Source organism: Hemibagrus wyckioides, linkage group LG28 (assembly GCF_019097595.1).
Source record: "Hemibagrus wyckioides isolate EC202008001 linkage group LG28, SWU_Hwy_1.0, whole genome shotgun sequence".
Lineage (NCBI taxonomy): Eukaryota > Metazoa > Chordata > Actinopteri > Siluriformes > Bagridae > Hemibagrus > Hemibagrus wyckioides.
In genome coordinates this window covers 10372772-10390461 of record NC_080737.1, presented here as the reverse complement: position 1 = coordinate 10390461, position 17690 = coordinate 10372772, and the positions used below count along the sequence as shown (strand labels likewise).

Sequence of the window (17690 nt, the reverse complement as noted above, 5' to 3'; positions counted from 1 at the left end):
ACAACTGACTGTTGTTTTTTGTCATTACATATGGATTACTTAAGTCCATGTATGTTATTTCATAGTTTTGAAATCTCCAGTATTGTTCTAGAATGTAGAAAATAAACAAAAAACATTGAAATAAAAGGTGTGACCAAAGTTTTGACTAGTAGTGTACCTCAAGTAGTAAATGCTACAGTAGGGGGCAGAGCTTTTTCTTTCAAAGACCCACAGTTATGGAACAGCCTTCCAATTAGTGTTCGGGATTCAGACGACAGTCTCAATGTTTAAGTCTAGGCTGGAAACACATTTGTTTAGTCAAGCTTTCATTGTATAGTTTTTCTTAAGTAAAGGAGCAGACCTGGAAGGATGTTTGGATGCCTTACCACCCTCGCAAGTCGCTCAGTTTTGCTGACTGTGAAGTGGTTGGACATTTTATGTCCCGGGAAGCCTTCATGTCTGTCACCTTCTGGCTCTCCCTTTTAGTTATGCTGTCATAGCTAGTCTTGCCGAAGTCCCTGCCTACATTGTCTTTAGACATCACATGATCACAAGCATACTTAATATCTTCCAGTGTGACCACTGCCTCTACCCCTGGGCGGAGTCTTGTCACTTGGTGGTGCTCACTAACGCTATAGATCGATCTGTGTGGACAGCCTGTGACCCAGGAGACAGCCGTGGACAGAGCCACTTGGGACTTTCACACCGGCACAGATCTGCCGTTATATCTGTCAGATTGTGACAGCAAGGAATTAGTGCCTACAGTGAACTGAGACTACACTGACCTAATAGTTCCTCATGGGCCCTTGATTGCTGTTGTAGAAAGGACATTATTTAGTTACAGTTTCATTATTTACTGTCCAGTGTCACCCAAATGAGGATGAGGTTTCCTTCTGAGCCTGGTTCCTCTCAAGGTTTCTTCCTCATATCATCACAGGGAGTTTTTCCTAGCCACAGTCACCGCAGGCTTGTTTATTTGGGATAGAATAGGGATAAAATAGTTTAATAATTTAATGAATTTTTTTTCTCCTTTCCTTTGTAAAGCTGCTTTAAAACAATGTCCATTGTAAAAGGCACTATAAATTGAATTGAAATGAATTGAATTGAATTTCCTCACAGAAAACCTTTGTTTTTGTTTGGCTGTAGCTTTTTCACCTGGATTCTATAATCAGCAATCAAAAACACCACAATTCTCTTGACTGTGATTAATCTCCTGTTTAATTGTTTCAACAGGTTTGCAGTAATACATGACTTTGCAGCTGCTAGGTTAAGGCATCAATTATTGCAATCTTCTGTGATGTGTTTATCCACCTTCTTTACTATTTATTCCTCAGGAACCTATGCAGAGTTTTGTCTTGCTTTTCACTTTCTCTTCACTTTTTTTTTTGTCAGTTGTCCTTTTTTTTTTTTTTAAATATAAATAAACAAAAAGGTGAAAAGCATTGCTGATCACTGTGTACCAGCTACCCAAATTGATTAAAAGAATGCAGAAATGTCTGACAAAAGGGCACACTGGTCTGTTCCTCATTCATTCATTTTTCTTCCAAAGGTTGCACAAACCACAGATGGAATGGATGCTGACTTGTGGAAGGATGGACTGTTTAAGTCGAAGGTGACACGCTACCTTTGCTTCACTAGGGTCTTCTCTAAGGAAAATGTAAGTAATGTACTTTTTTCAGTTTCATTTCTAATCTAAAAAAATTTATAATGTTTGAATCAGGAATTATAGTTTTATAGTTAGGACCTGTGTTACAATACAATTTGGTTTCACTTTTTGATTTTTAAAAAATTCTTTTAAAAAAAAAATACTACTAATAATTTTCTTTTAACACCATGAGTACTTCTAACACTTTTGAGAGGAATTTATTTAGGCCAGCTTTTGGCAGGATGAATCACAATGTGTGTAGTTAAAGGCAGCATATTCCAGACATTATTTAAACTGTAATGCTGATTTTAAAATCAAATGAAATGTTTAGTATCAGTTTTGTTATCTGTAATGAGGAATGTGTGTGATTGACAGATGTCCTTCATGAAAAAGTGAGAGATTCGTTGCCTTTTGTTAATATAGAATCATATATTGTTAAAGAATGAAACTAAAATATCAAATGGGCATTAAATTTGCTTTTTTAATTTTGGGAACCATTAAAATGTAAGAAAAATGCAATTGGAAATAGGTTTTTAAGCTGAATTTGAATTATGTCTTTAATTAATTAGACCTCACAATGGAATTGCAATTGATCAGCCCATGCTTACTCCAAGTAGATTGCTCCAAATATTTATTTGCACTGAAGACAATTTTTTTTTGGATTCAAAAAATAATTAATGATGGTAGTTTGAGACAGTGAAAAGGGATTCTTCACAGTCGACATTACCCAAGTCTTTGCAAAGCATTTCTTTCAACTTAAAGCTCAGCAGACTTAGCAGTTCTGTACAGTGAAGACATGTCATGTATGGCACCAATATTTGTTAAGCACTTCTGGCAGCCCTTGAACACAATTGAGACCTGTGTCTGTATAATATATCTTCTGCTATTATTCATGCTCTAGGAAGCTGAGTGTAGATGGTGATTGTTGATATTTAGAGGGTAGATTTGGGAGAGAAGAAAAACTTGAAACTTCTGCACAACTCTTTACTACTCAAACCCCAGGCACTTTATCTCTTTCTAAGATTGTCAGACTTTCTTTTCTAACCTGACATTACCCATACACAACTAGGATTCCCCTTCTCTTTTACTGACAAATTCTGCAACCCTAGCATATGGTTGTGGTTGCCACAAGTCATGACTTGTGAGCCAGACTCATTACTCTGGATTGGAACTGGGGATTTTGGTTTCTATAGTGGTCTGCCTTGGTTTTGTTAGCTCTGGCAGTTTGTTGTAGTCTTTGGTATTAGTCTTTGAACTTGCATCTTGGTCCAGTTTGGCAAATCCCTGAGTGTGATGTGATAGCCTCGGTCGACCTGTTGCTATTATCTCATCAAACTCGCTTGCACCTCCTGCTGGTAAAGCGGACAAGCAGCAGGTGTCAATTATGCTTCGATGTTCAATTGCTCTTCCTGCGATATGTGCAGATGTGCAACGTTGAATCTCTTTGCGAATTTGAATCACTGAATTTGTGGAAACGAAATAAGCACCGAAATGGCCTGTCAGTTGTTATAGATTGTATTTTAAAAATCTGAATATAAATGATATTTGGTTTCAAGAACAGCTGAAGAACAAGCACGTTGTATGTCCGTAGCTGATTATGCAAAATCAAAAACTGAGCTGCCGCACATGTCAAAGTGTGGGATTGCTCGGACCTGACCAAACGGTTAGGATGAAATTAGCATCTGAGTGGGTGAGTTGTGCGGTGACATCCACAGCTCCAGATAAAAACAGAACAGCAACGGGCACTTCATAAAAAAGTGTTTAAGCACAGTCGTACTAACACATATATTAAAAAAAACTCCATGATTGGCCCATATATGAAGCAGAATAATACACTACACCAATCAGAAACTTGTTAATGATTATAGTTGCGCTATCATCGTTTAGTGACGTCATGTTCCGGGAAAACTGAAGTTGTGTGGTTGGTGTCGATCACAGCGGTAAGAAATTGCTGGTTTCTGTCTGGAAATTATTCATTTACAAATTAAGCACTGGTGCCAGTGATACGCTGGGTGGTTTTCACCACCCGCTGAAGGGCTTTACAGTCTGTAGCTGTGCAGTTGCCGTACCAGACTGAGGTGCAGTTGGTATTATTGCTCCCAAAGGTACAGCGGTGAAAGTTCACAAGAATCTTGGAGCAGAGCTGGGCCTTTTTCAGTCTCTTCAGAAAATAAAGGCATTGTTGTGCCTTTTTAATCAGGAAGGAGGCTTTCATGGATCAGGTCAGGTCCTCTGAGATGTGGACCCCGAGGAACTTAAACCTAGGTACACGCTCAACAGCAGCTCCGGTGATGTGAGTGGGAGCATGAGTGTGATTCCTAGCATGTTTGAGGTCGACAATTGACCTCCTTTATTTTCCTGGTGTTGAGTTCCAGGTTGTTGTCCCCACACCAAGCCACAAGGTGCTAGATCTCCTCCCTGTAAGCCATCTCATTGTTACCTCTGATCAGGCCTATCACCATGGTGTCATCTGCAAACTTGATGATGCTGTAAGAGGCATGTACAGGTATGCAGTCATGGGTGAAGAGGGAGTATAGAAGAGGGGACAATACACATCCTTGGGGAACTCCAGTGTTAAAGATGAGACTGGAGAATGTAAGGTTGTCCAGTCTGCCAGACTGTGGTTGGTCTATGAGAAAGTCCAGAGTCCAACTGCAGAGAGGAGTACTAATTCCAAGCTTCAAGATTAGCTTGGGTGGGCTGACTGTGTTGAATGCTGAACTAAAGTCAATGAACAGCATCCTGATGTAAGTGTTTGGGATGTCCAGGTGAGTCAGAGCAGAATGAAGCGCTGTGGAGATGGCGTCCTCTGTTGACCGGTTACAGCGATAAGCGAACTGGTGTGGATCCAGAGTGGGGACTACAGCCTGAGCTAGGGACAGGTTAAAGATGTCTGTGAAGTCACACCCAGCCAGGGATGCCGTCAGGGCCAGTTGCTTTTCGTTCATTGACCCTACTCAGAGTAGCACACACTTCCAAGGTGGAGAGAGTGAGTGGCTGCTCATCTGGTAGTAGTTCAGCCTTGAGCATGGACTCCATCCTCCTTTTTCAAAACAAGCATAGAAGTGATTTAGCTCATCTGAGAGTAAGGCAGAGCTGGTAGTAGGTGATGTGCTCGGTGGTTTTTGGTCAGTGATGGCCTGGATCCCTTGCCACATGTGCCTTGGGTCAGCAGAGTTGAAGTGTTCCTCAAACTGCTGTTTGTGTTCGCATTTGGCTTTGCATATTCCCCTCCTCAGATTGGCCCTGGCGATGCTATAGGCCTCCCTGTCACCGGACCTGAAGGCTGTGTTGCGTGCCTTAAGCAGAAGGCGAACCTCCCGGTTCATCCAGGGCTTCTGGTTTGGGAACAAAATGATTGTTTTCTGTGTGGTCATCTGGTCCACACATCTGTTAATATGCTCCAAAACAGAGTTGGTGTAGGTGTTAATGTTGGTGTCTGAGTCTATGGTGGCCTGGTTACACTCCAGTCAGTGTGTGAAAACTTCTGATAAAGAGCAGCATCAGCCCCATCCAGCCAGACTTTAATAGTCCTGACTGGGTTTCACACGTTTGATGACTGGTGAGTATTTGGGCAGCAGAAACAATGAAAGATGGTCAGATTGTCCAGGGTGGGGGAGAAGCATGACTTTATAAGCATCGGCCACACAGGGTTTTGTGTCCTCTAATGAAGCAGGAGACATTCTGTTGAAACTGTTGAGCAGATCTTAAATTGCAGTGATTAAAAACGGCAGTGACAATAAAGGCTCCATCAGGGTGCAGTGTCTGCAGATTGTTAATAACAGCACTGAGTTCTTTCAGTGCTGCGATCTTTCAATATTAGCCCTTGCATCCAGGGGGGCATACACTGCTATCACAACAACGCATGTAAACTTGCGAGGTAAATAAAAGGGTCTGCACTTAATGATCAGGTATTCAAGATCAGCAGAGGAATAGGAACAAACAGAGACAGTGCATCATGTTTTGTTTACATAGATACATAAGCCCCCACCTGTTTTTACCTGTGGCTGCAGCTTCTCTATCAGCCTTGAAAATAGTGCACCCCTCAAGCTCCAGCACACTGTTCGGAATGCCGTTTTTAAGCCAAGTTTCAGAGAAAACCATTAATTTGCGTTCCGTGATCTGTCTTTATTTAAGTGTCCAAATCCTGAGCTCGTCCAGTTTGTTCGTCATAGTGCTAGTCAGTGTGGCTTTTGCATTAGCTTGGCTCGTAGCCCTCTGCTTTGTTTACGGTCTCTGTACCGGCACCGGACTCTTCTGATCGGATCAAGGGGCATAATTTGTGGCGCCTTCCTCACAAGCTGGTCACTAGCCGGTGGTAGCTGGTCAAAGTTCAAAACGTAGTTCGAAACAGAGTTTGTGTACGCATAATTGATGTTAAGTCATATGTTAAAATCCCACAACTGAAACGAACAAACATGCAGGTGGTTAGTAGGTGAATTAGCAATAATACAGATAATACACATCGCCATATTAGTTGTCTTCAAATTAAGTAAACTTTTATCCACTGATCTGTGCTATAATTGTAGTTTCTCTATGACTCTAATCATGTCAAGCATTTTCTAGTCAAAACTGCTGAATTTGCATTTTCCCTTTTCAGATAAATGGGAGAGACGTAATGTGAGGCAGCGATGCACTTAGCCTCACCTTGGATTGTGAAAATTCATATATTTTCATTATCATGTACATAAATTCTTAAAATTCTTCTTCTAAAAATCTTCTTATCCATCTGTTTTTAAATACTGCACATTACCTTCACATGTCATGCAGATAACAATTTTAAACTTCCAGACTGGCTTTGTCAAACCAGGATCAAATTTTGTTGTGACCAACTTTACCTATCTAGTTATTATTAATCATCTGAGGACAGACATTTCTAAACTCTTCACCTCCTAGACCTTTCAATCTACATGCACCAAACTTGGCAAAGACATTCAACCTGTCTACACTAAGAAGATATTATTAGAGGAGTACTTTATGTACTTACTCAGACTATTCCAGTCAAGAAAGTTGGGGGCTTCAGTTAAACCCCAGACAAAAAAAATATCAAATGAGCATATTTGTTACTACAGTATGTTGTATTTTTACATTGGCTTTTTATTTAATTTGACATGAGATTTACTTGGGAAACATGAAAGTAAGACACAGCAAATTTGTGTCACATCAAATGTATAAATGTTGGCAAGCCTGTTGTGGTTAGTGCTAAGGCTATGATAATGCTAAGCCTTGCACACAGGAGCACCACCCATCTCTGCTTCACAGGTCAAACAGGTTTAGAGCAAGATATGGTCATTTTTCTGCACAAAAAGCTGACAAGTTCAAGTCAAATCAAGAAGCATTTATTGTCATGTATAGCTGATGCAGTACATAGAGGAGACAACATTTCTTCAGGACCATGGTGCTACATAAAACAATGCAGAGCTAAGGACCGAAAAATAGGTTGTCCTAGGTACATAAACTGCATAGTGTGCAACCATGTACAATCAGTGCATGACAAAAGACAGTGCAGACAGACAATACAATACACTTATAGGACAGATACATAAAATAGTGCTGACCAGTGTACAGTCTGTATTGATCATGGTAGAAATAAGAAATTGCAAACGAGTATTTTTTTTGGAAATTTGAAAATACAGTGGATAAAAAAGGTTACACACCCCTTATAAATGACATGTTTTTTTAATGTAAAAAACCAAGATAAATCCTGTCAGAACCTTTTCCACCTTTATTGTGAAATTGCAAGCTATATATTAAAGTGAAAAAAAAACCCAATAAGAATCACTTTAGGAGAAAAAAGATAAAAAGAATAAATGTACAATAAACTGGCTGCATAAGTGTGCACACCCCTAAACTAATAATTAGTTAAAGCACCTTTAGATTTTATCACAGAATTTAATCTTATTTGGGTAAAAGTCGATCAGTTTGGCACAACTTGACTTATTAATATTTTGCCATTCTTCCCTTCAAAACCATGTTAACTCTGTCAAATTGGTTGGGCATCATCTGTGCACAACTCTGGTCAGGTCACCCCACAGATTTTCGATTGGATTTAGATCTGGAATCTGACTGGGCCATTCTAAAACCTTGATCTTGTTTTGCTGAAGCCATTTCTTTGTTGATTTCTAGGTGTGCTTCAGGCCATTGTCATGCTGGAAGGTGAAATTCCAGTTTTAGCAGAAGCTGTAAGGTTTTGCACCAAAATTGACTAGTATTTAGAGCTATTCAGTATTCCTTCCACCCTAAATTGCTGCAGTTCTTTTACTAGTGCTGTAGGCTTCTTGACAGCCTCCCTGACCAGTTAATTGGTAGAAACCATGGTGGGCAAAGTACACATACTTGTACTTGAGTGAAAGTAGAAATTCCCTAGTTAAAATGTTACTCCAGTTCCAGAATCAGTCACTCTACTCACAAATGCCTGTTAATACAAGGTTAGATGAACCTGATACAGATGTCAGATAACATTATTCTAAGCATGTCGTGTGAAGCAATGTGAGCAATGTATCCGTCCCAGTGTTTACAGAGCACAGGTATTTGTGCATGGACACAACACAAGAAAAAGGATCCTTATATAAAGGCAGGGTCTGTGGCTTGTAAATTGTTTCCTTCATAAAGTGCTTAAAAATGAAAAGCAGAAGAAAATAGTAAGTACTGCAGTGGGTCAGTCTGACTTGGTAACTCAGAATAACTAATGTGTGCTGGACATGCCTGTGTCCTGGGGAATCAGTTTTTAACAAATGACAAGTGAGGATCTAAGCAGATTCACTTTAACAGAAACTTTCTGCTATACATCTGCTATACTGTTTCTAGATGGCAGAAGAGCGAAGAGTGTGTGTGACGTGTGTGGGTTCATCCACAGAAGCTATGCAATGCAGTGTGTGGTGTAAATGTCAATGATGAAGAAAAGACAGACTCAGATTATCTTCTCAGTTGTCCTTACTGTTCACTGCAGGGTCTTGTGAACCAAGACTGTGCAATTCCCAAACCAGATAGTAATGCAGCAGCTCAGGATGCTCTTGATGGTCCCTCTGTAGAACATGGTCAGGAGGGGGGGTGGGATATGGGCTTTCCTTAGTCTTTGTAAGAAGCAGATGCTGGGCTTTTTTGCTGATGGAGCTGGTGTTCAGTGATTAGGAGAAGCTTCTCAATGATGTGCTGAGGGATAATTGTGTTGAACGCTGAACTGAAGTCTATGAACAGCATTCGTCCTTTCTGTCCATGTGTGTAATGGAGAGTCAAAGTAACAGCATTGTCCGTGGAGCAGTTTGGACAATACGCAGACTGCAAGTTGTCCAGTGATGGTGGCAGCAGGGTCTTGATGTGCCTCATGACTAGCCTCTTAAAGCACTTCATCACAATGTTCAGTTCTATGGGACGATATTGAGTAGTTGAGACATGGCACTGTAGATTTCCTCGGGACAGGGACAATAGTGGTGATCTTTAGGCATGTATTAGCAGCACTGCCACACAGGTTCAGCAGTCTTCTGTGGGTTAACTCTGCATAGAGTTCTGTTCACATCAGCCGTGGTTAGACAGAGCTCCTGGTCATTGGGAGGAGAGACGGTCTTCCTCACCACTGTGTGGTTCTGAACCTCAAACCAAGCATAGCAGTTGTTCAGTGCATCTGGAAGAAAGGCATCGCTGTCACAGGTGGGCATGCACATGCTTTGCTACTCTGATGGCTCAGGATAGTTTGGGCCCTGCAGTTCTTAAGGCCATCTTGTCCCCTGCTCTGAAGGTGGAGGCTCTGGAGAGCATCTTGGATCATATATTCGCAAATCATCCACAAAGTCAACACCCTGTTTAGGTAATAATGATGTTTCACCGGTTGTGTCTAAAAATGCAACTGACAGGACAGTAGTGTTGTAGTATATGGACAGTAGTATGTTCTGTAATATGTCAGGTGGCTAGCAAGCAAGATCACTGGTGGTTATAATTGAGTGGCACTTTATGGCAGGAATGACCATCCAAAGATCACTGTTTGCAGGCTGTAGTGATGATCTGTTACCCAGTGGGCCAGTCTCTGCTAGACAAGGGAGTACCTCATGTCCTGTTACAGTAAAACAGACAATTGCTAGTAAGTGCCATGCATTAGGTAATGTTGTAACACCTCTTCAGTTTGTCTGGGTTTTTCTGCCCGGGCATTATAAAACGTACAGGAAAACACACGATACAAAGCAAGCCTCATTGGCAAGCATCCAGCCCGGACCTACCTGATTTGAATTAGTGATTTTAGTGTCTACATAGATCTTCATACTTACTTGGAACATTACACTGATTTGTATCTTATATAACAAAGGAGAAGATTAGTAAAATAGGTACCACACTTAACCAAGACTCAGCAGAGCATATCATTGTAGCTGTGATGCAGCAGTCTTTGAACACATGCCTTGCATAACTGTACTCTGACAGTGTCTCAACAGAAATCTTGAACAGTTTTTGGGTAATTTAAACAACTTCCTTGGAAAAAGGTTTTCCTTGAAATTCTGGTTTGTCTTTTAAGTGCAAGTCAGTAGGCCATTTCTGCTACCCTATTCTCATTATCTATGCATGTTGTATGCATCTTTCCACAGAGTCATTTAGGAAATGTGCTGGTGGACATGAAGCTAATTGACATTAAAGATACACTGCCTGTTGGCTTTATCCCGATTCAAGAGACAGTGGACACACGTAAGCTAAGCACTTATTTCTTGTTTAGTGCTTGCTTACTTACAGGCAACATAACATCATAATTTTATACCAAAGCTGACAACAATAGTTTAACATACATTTAACAGTATTATTTTTAATGCATGAAATTAATTGCATGAGCTCAAAATGCAGACTTGTATTTTTAATTTTAGGGGGGATTTATATCCAAATTGGCTGAAAGATGATTTCCAGGAATTGTTGCACTTTTTCATAAAATAATGATTATTTTCATTACAGACTTCCACTGAAAGAGAGAATTTATGTAGACAAGGATGCGCTTAAATTATAGTTTTTATCCAATTATACTTTCTTCAGTTAGCAAATAAATTTTGTAACTTAGAAAACCCATTGTTGTAGATTTGCATCGTTTTTCCAAAATCTACCCAATGCACAATAAATGTAGTCTTAATGAATCAGTTTATTAGTCCTAATCTGTGCTTTTAATCCTACTGCTACTTCTGGTCCATTAATCGTTCTATAATCTTTGTTTTTTTATTCTCTTCAGAGGAGCCAGCTTTCAGGAAACGGAGGCTGTGTATTAAGTTTATCCCAAGAGATTCCACTGAGGCTGCAATTTGTGACATTCGGATTCTGGGACGCTCCAAACAGGCTCCACCACAGTATACATTCATAGGGTCAGTGTCCATACAGATCTGTAGTCAGGTTAATAGTTTCCAACTGTTTAGAATGCTTATATATTTTGTGGTCATAGTTATGCTTTCTTGATGTTTTATTCACTGTAAGGTGCTTTGCAAAGTTGAATGTTCAACTCTAATTTTAATGTCAGGAGACCCACAAAAATCAGTCACTTAATTTTAACTAATATACAGTGGATATAAAAAGTCTACACATCTCTGTTAGAAGGTTTTGTAATGAGGAAAAGTAGCCTTAGATAAATCATGTCAGATCATTTTCTATCAGGTTATTAAGTTATAAGTTTTTCCTTTTCTCCTAAAATAAATCTATCTCTGTTTTTCACTTAGATTTTATTTCATTAAGTATGGAAGACGAATTGGCATGACTTATCTTGGTTTCATTTTTACTTTGCAATAGAGAGAAACAAGGACAGTGACAAAGAGAGATAGTATAGAATGGGAGAGTGAAGTCGAGAGAAAGAAGCTGGTAAGTTCAAAATCATCAGGCATAAACCTGTGTTAATATCCTGCCAGCCCCAGGAACTGTCCCATTTTTTGTTTTGGGTCATGGGCAGGCCACAAGCACAAATCAGTTTAGGGATAATGTCCAAGTTAAATCCCAGATAATAAACCTCCATCCATCAAGTTGAGCATTCTTAGTGTGGCTTCCTCAGATTGGTGCCTAAGATGGCAGCCAAAGTGTTATCTCTACCTGTGTCTGTCTTTTTGTCTTTTTTTTGTCTAATTTTTGACTGGTGATCCAGTTCAGATTTAATATTCAAGGGACATGCTTCTTAATATCAGGAAAACTGTACTTAGTTGACAGTGCACAGAGTTAATATGAGGATTAATTAGCATTGCTCTTGAGGTGTGCTCCCATGGCTCTTAAGCAGCGTGAAAAAGACAGAGAGGCAAGTGTGCTGGAGCACTAGTCATATTTAAAGAGGCCACTCCCAGGAATATTGCTCTCTTATGTGTGCTCAATTTGTAACAAGATTGGCAAACTCAAAATTTGGACAAAACATGGACTACTGAAGCAAGTGAAGACATAAAACACTGCCTCTGTGCCACAGACTGGGACATGCTTAAATCAAATCAGCATGTGGATCAGTGTATGTATAGAATCAGATCTTGCATTAGCTTTTGTCCCAGAAAACCATATTCCCACAAAACCATCACCTGCTTCACAAGCTGAGTAGCCAAACAGCGGTAATATGATAAGCTGAATCAATCACTTTCTTCTAATGATTTGTCCTCATTTTCAGACCATCCCAAAAGTTAAAAGATGATCTTGGTCTTTTGACCTCTTTTTTTATATTTTTTTTACACAAATGACTGTTTTCAGTGAAGGATCTATGAAATTTGCATATGACATCATTGTGATTGGTCTCTTTATTGATGATGATGAGTCAAAGTACCATCGGGAGGGGGCAACAACCAGCCTCCAACAAGCTTGAGCTCAACACTCTTAAAACCACAGAAATATATCAGTGAGGACTGTTATGTTAAAGTTTCTGAGAACTTTGACAACATGGGATCTCAAATGGGAGATGCATACATCAATCATCAACAAGACAGGTCAGCAAAGGTTGTATTTCTTACTGCGACTGGTAAATTTACATTCATCCCAGGCTATACTGGTACAATTCTTTACTGGCACTACAGAAAGCATTTTTACATCTGCCATTACTCTCTGGGTTTTGTGAATCCTCCACCAGAGAAAAGAGGAAGTTGCAACAAACTATCAAGGTTGCAGGAAAATCAACAGCTGTAATCTGTTATTTCTAAGACCTGTTTATCACCTAGACAAAGAGGCAAGCAGGAAATTTGTCGGTAACTTCCACCTTGCAAATTAAAACTACTGTCATGGGCAGCCAAGGCTCATTGATGCACATGGGGAGCGAAGGCTGACCCATGTGATATGATCCACCAGGCAAGCTACTGTTGCTCACAAAAGAAGAATGGTGACATTAGCTGGTCATCAGCTTGATTATAAGCCAGGCATATGCACTGTTCCTACATTTCTTGCTAACCTGCCAGCAATGGTGCCATGTAAGTTATCCATAATAAGATGCAAGTGGTGGGTATCTGGCCACTGAAGTACCCCATACCTGTTATTTTTACTTAAAAAAAAAAAGAACACAGCTGTTAAATAACAAATCTATTCATTATTTTAGTTAGGTGAGGAGTGCTGGATGGTAAACGGGAAAACACATTGCTTACGGCACCATTAATTGTTGGCAATCGGTTATAAATTCCTAACCTAATTGAGCATTTCCCAACAGAGAGCTGAACAACATGGGGATCTGGTACCGAATGGGGAAGGTGCCTAGAACTCAGGACTGCTCTCCCACAGCAACCACCACGAGCATACAAACAGTCACCAACTCTACTTCAGTTCCTGTCCTACCCAAGTATGTGTGCCTGACCAAACTTTAATATACACAAAAGTTAAGCTTAATACAATTAAGCTCTGTATCTTATCATTGGATTTTAAGGTATAATTGCATGCTGTCTAATCCTAGTGGTTCTTTTGAAACTAATATTTGTGGTTATATCCCAGACGCTGACATAGAACAAGCCAGAAGAAAGAAGGTCATTATTTTATTTTTTAGAATTTTCACTGGATATTGGCAATGAAAAAGGTTTGATTTCTATGCATCATGCAAAGTGCATGTTGTAAGTTCCACTTTCCTTAAGGATCATGGAGTCTTCCTAAAGGAGTCTTTCATGTACACTATGTAGATTTTGTTTTTGTTTGTTTTTTGTCCTTTATCATTATTGCTTCATATAAATTTCCTGTGGTAGATAAAGTGATTATTATGATAAATGGTCATCATTGCCCTGTATTTGAATTGCGTGGTAGCATTGAAGAATGCTTTTTTTTCCCTCGTGACTTCTCACATATGGTCACCCAGGCACCAGTTTTCACAATCCCAGTGCTCAAACTGAGAGTAGGCATTCAAAACTATTAATTGTTTAAATTCCCAGGAGATCAGCAGTTCAAGTTCCATTTTTCAAGTAATCATTATATGACTGAAAGGTGTTTGCCCAGTTGTGGCCTGTTGGACAAAACTTAAAAAATGGAACTGCTGAATTACAGTTAAAGTCAGAGAACACACTATCATTCTGATGTATAATATAAATATGAATATAATATGACATGTAGCTGCATGAATTAATCATTGTGTTGCTGCCACATGATTATCTGTTTGTATAACTGCATGAGCAGGTGTGCAGGTATTCCTATTATGTCCTTATGTTTCTAACCCTGGCAAACAGCTTTGGAAGTTAACGGGTTTGGGCTGGAAAAAACAGTAATAAAGATAAAAGTAGTTGCTAAGGTAACCCAGGTGGTCAATAGAGTGTTAGTAGCATGATGCTAGTAAGCTTCTAGTCTGCTGCTGAGGTTTTTGAGGTAGTTGCTATGTTATCCTGTAAGTGTAAGTAAATATCACATGTAAGAGGTTGCTAGAGCCTTAATATTAAAGAAAAGACAAAAGAAAGAACAAAACTGTAAAAGAAAGCAGGAGCAAACTAGAGAAAGAAAGTTTGATTAAAGAGAGTGTAAAGAAAGAAAATATATAAAATAAATTCTAAACGAAGAATGAAAAAGAAAGAAAGGATGTGATTAAGAAGTGAGACACAGGATTGATTTGGGAAAAGTGATAGTGTGAGAGAAAGTGTAGGCCTTGAGCACCTGAATGGTTTTGACATCATGGAATTATTAACTGTCAGACATCCCTTTGTGTACTCTTAATGAGTGTCTATTACAAACATTTAAATATAAGCTTACAAATTTAAAAATATATAATTTGTCACATTCTAAATTATTACAGTCTAAATGGTTAACTAGACAATACCTCACTCCAGCTAAGTTGCATTATTACATAATTACATAATTCCCAGCACTAGCTAAAATGTTGTAAGCATATGCATCTGTTGCTTTTCAACTTGGTAAGCAGGTTTTGTTTCATGTCACCCACTATTTGGTCATTCATTTCACTACAACACAGTTCCTTATTACCCATACAGTACCTTGTGCTCACTGTTATCTTTACAAAATTACATACCTGTGTTGTCTTGAATATATGCATTTGGGGACAGTCAGCAGTCAGGGAAATATTCACATTTGGTTTTGGGGCATTTAGCAATATGGGCAGGCAGTTTTGCCTTTGAGGCATTAACAGTGACAGTTAACATTTCTTTTTGGGTGTAGTGGACTTGAGCAATGAGAAGAGGTCTTATTTTGGGCTTTGGGGTCTTTAGCTTTCATATGGGTATTAATTTTTGTGAAAGTAGCAGTTGGATTAATAGGTGAACAGACATAGGATTAGTTTGGGAGAAGTGTACAGGCCTGTGTGGTGTCTCTGATAAAGGCCCATCACAAATTGTAACTGACAAACATTGTGTTTTGTACTTGCAATGGGTGTTTATTAAAAAATTACAGATTATATTTAAATTTGGGTTTTGGGGCATTTAGCAGTCTGAAGGTATTTAGTTTTGAATTAGAACAATTTGTACAATTTGGTTTTTTTTTGTCTAATTTATTTATTTATTTATTTTTATTTTTATTTTATTTTTTTTTTGATAGTTTGTTTTGCTCTGTTTGTTTTTTACTTGTTCTCTGGTGTTGTAGTTGGTAGCTATTCATTGCTAAGTGCAAAAGCTGGTTCTTATTGATACTATAAATGTGTGTCGTGGTTTGCCAGGTGTTTAATACGATGTTCGCAGTATTTGCTATGGTGTTGCTAGGCAGTTGTGATTGTATTCCAGTTGGAACTAAATTTTTGCTGTATTCTTACAGGTGGGTGCTGACTGGCTGCTATGTGTTATATTAGGTGGTTGCTAAAGCCTTGCCAAAAAGAAATAAAGTATAAAGGTCAGAAAATCTAAACAAAACAAAAAGAAAGATTGTAAAAGGTAAAAATGAAGGGTTAATGGAATTAAATAAAAATGTTCATAAAGATGGAAAAATAATAAACAGAAGCAAAGATTGTTGCTAATATTATCCAAAATGATTCCAGATGGTTGTTAGGGTTTTGCAAGGCAGATGCTAGGTTGTTCCAGGTGGTTGCAAGGCTGTTCATAAAGTCTCCCTGCTGATTACTACTGTGCAGGTTTAAAATGTACTTGTGGTGATAGCTGGTGACTGGTCGTCTTTACTTGACAGACATATAATGTGTGACCTTTAAGACTATATGTTGTTTCATTGAATATTACTATTCATTTCACAGATACACCCATAAGAAGTATTCTTTAATTTTATTAAATTTTACAGTGGTACTGTGTAATCATAATCAAATGTATGTCTTTTTTTCCACAGACACATATCTATGACCCTACCTGCCAGTTTTAGGAGAAGTACCACTCGACCTGACTATGAACATCAAAGCTCCAACCTATATGCTATCTCAGGTAAAAACTTTCATGCCATCTCAGTTTTAGTTTATGCTACTCTTCTGACATTTGATGTACATGTGTACAGTGTATGGGCTAGATAGTGGTGATATTTACATTTTTCTGTGTAGCACTACTTTTCCAAAATGTCACTACTACTCTGTTGGTTATTCTCTTTTTCCCCTTCTTGTTCCACTGGGAGATTCTTAATAAAGATCTCTTTTTGGCTAGCATTACTTGGAGCTGATAATTTTAAGGGTTTGTTTTTGTTCAATGTTTTGAATTTTAGCTATGGATGGAGTGCCATTTGTGATCTCGGAGAAGTTTGCATGTGCTTCCAGTGATGTAAGTCTGCCTTTGTCATTTTCATTTCTTTGTCATTAATGTGAAATAAGTAAAACACAGTAAACCATTAATTCCAAATGTAAATAAGCTGCCATTCACAAATATGCTGTTACTGTGGGTCTGAAATATTGAGCTCACACCGCAGGCTTTACTAAATGTTAAACTTAAGGGATGCTCAGTATTTCTGTTCATTAATTTCTGTTAACATATGAATTGATTAATGAAACATGTCTGCCAGCATAAATAGAAAGGAAGTGATATTTTGTTATATGTTGTTGTGAGTTCTAATAATGGCACCTACTAGTTTATCTAACCTTTTACTCGCTTTTTCAGTTACAACAGATAGACTTGATGGGCATAAGGATCAAATCCCTTGCAGAGATTGAAAAAGAGGTGAGCTTTTTTGGAATGTATCTATGTTCCTGCAAATAGACTTCAACATGACTTAATCATGGCGTTGTAGAAAAATATATGGGTGATACAAAAGTAATTGATATTTTACTGAACTTAATTTTTTTCTGAACTTAATTTTTTTTTCCTCCCCAAATTTTGGAAACACACTGCACTGACAAAATAACTAGTACAGCAGCAGCAATAGTCTCTGTTACAACTACTACTACTACCAAAAGGAATGCAGGAAATAGGGGTGTTGAGGGTGCTACCAGGATTTGTCACTACTCTTGTGCTGAGATGCTTTTCTGCTCACCATGGTTGTAAAAAGTGGCAGCTCAAATCAATCTGGCCATCTTCCTCTGCTCTCTTATCAACAAAGAACTCTCACACATTTCATGTTTTTGCACAACTCAGTGTAATAGGAGAATAGAAGCAGTTTTAGAAATACTAAAACCAGCCCATCTGATGATATCCATGTCCCGGTTAAAGCCACAGAGCTCACACTTTTTCCCCATTCTGATATTTGGTGTGAACATTAACTAAAGCTCTTGACTACTATCTGCATGATTTTTATGGATTGTGCTGCTTTCATTTGATTGGCTGAT

At 38.7% G+C, this 17690-nt stretch overlaps 1 protein-coding gene across 8 annotated transcripts in view; it reads left to right on the top strand.

Annotated features, from left to right (window-relative positions):
* Nucleotides 1-17690, top strand: part of mvb12ba (multivesicular body subunit 12Ba) — a 61099-nt gene that overhangs the window by 31290 nt on the left and 12119 nt on the right. For all 8 annotated transcript variants that reach the window (XM_058382721.1, XM_058382718.1, XM_058382713.1 and 5 more), the window contains 7 exons: nt 1529-1636; nt 10195-10291; nt 10818-10947; nt 13233-13361; nt 16274-16365; nt 16637-16692; nt 17026-17085. In XM_058382721.1, coding sequence (XP_058238704.1) covers nt 1529-1636; nt 10195-10291; nt 10818-10947; nt 13233-13361; nt 16274-16365; nt 16637-16692; nt 17026-17085 — 672 coding nt within the window. The remainder of the gene's footprint in view (nt 1-1528; nt 1637-10194; nt 10292-10817; nt 10948-13232; nt 13362-16273; nt 16366-16636; nt 16693-17025; nt 17086-17690) is intronic.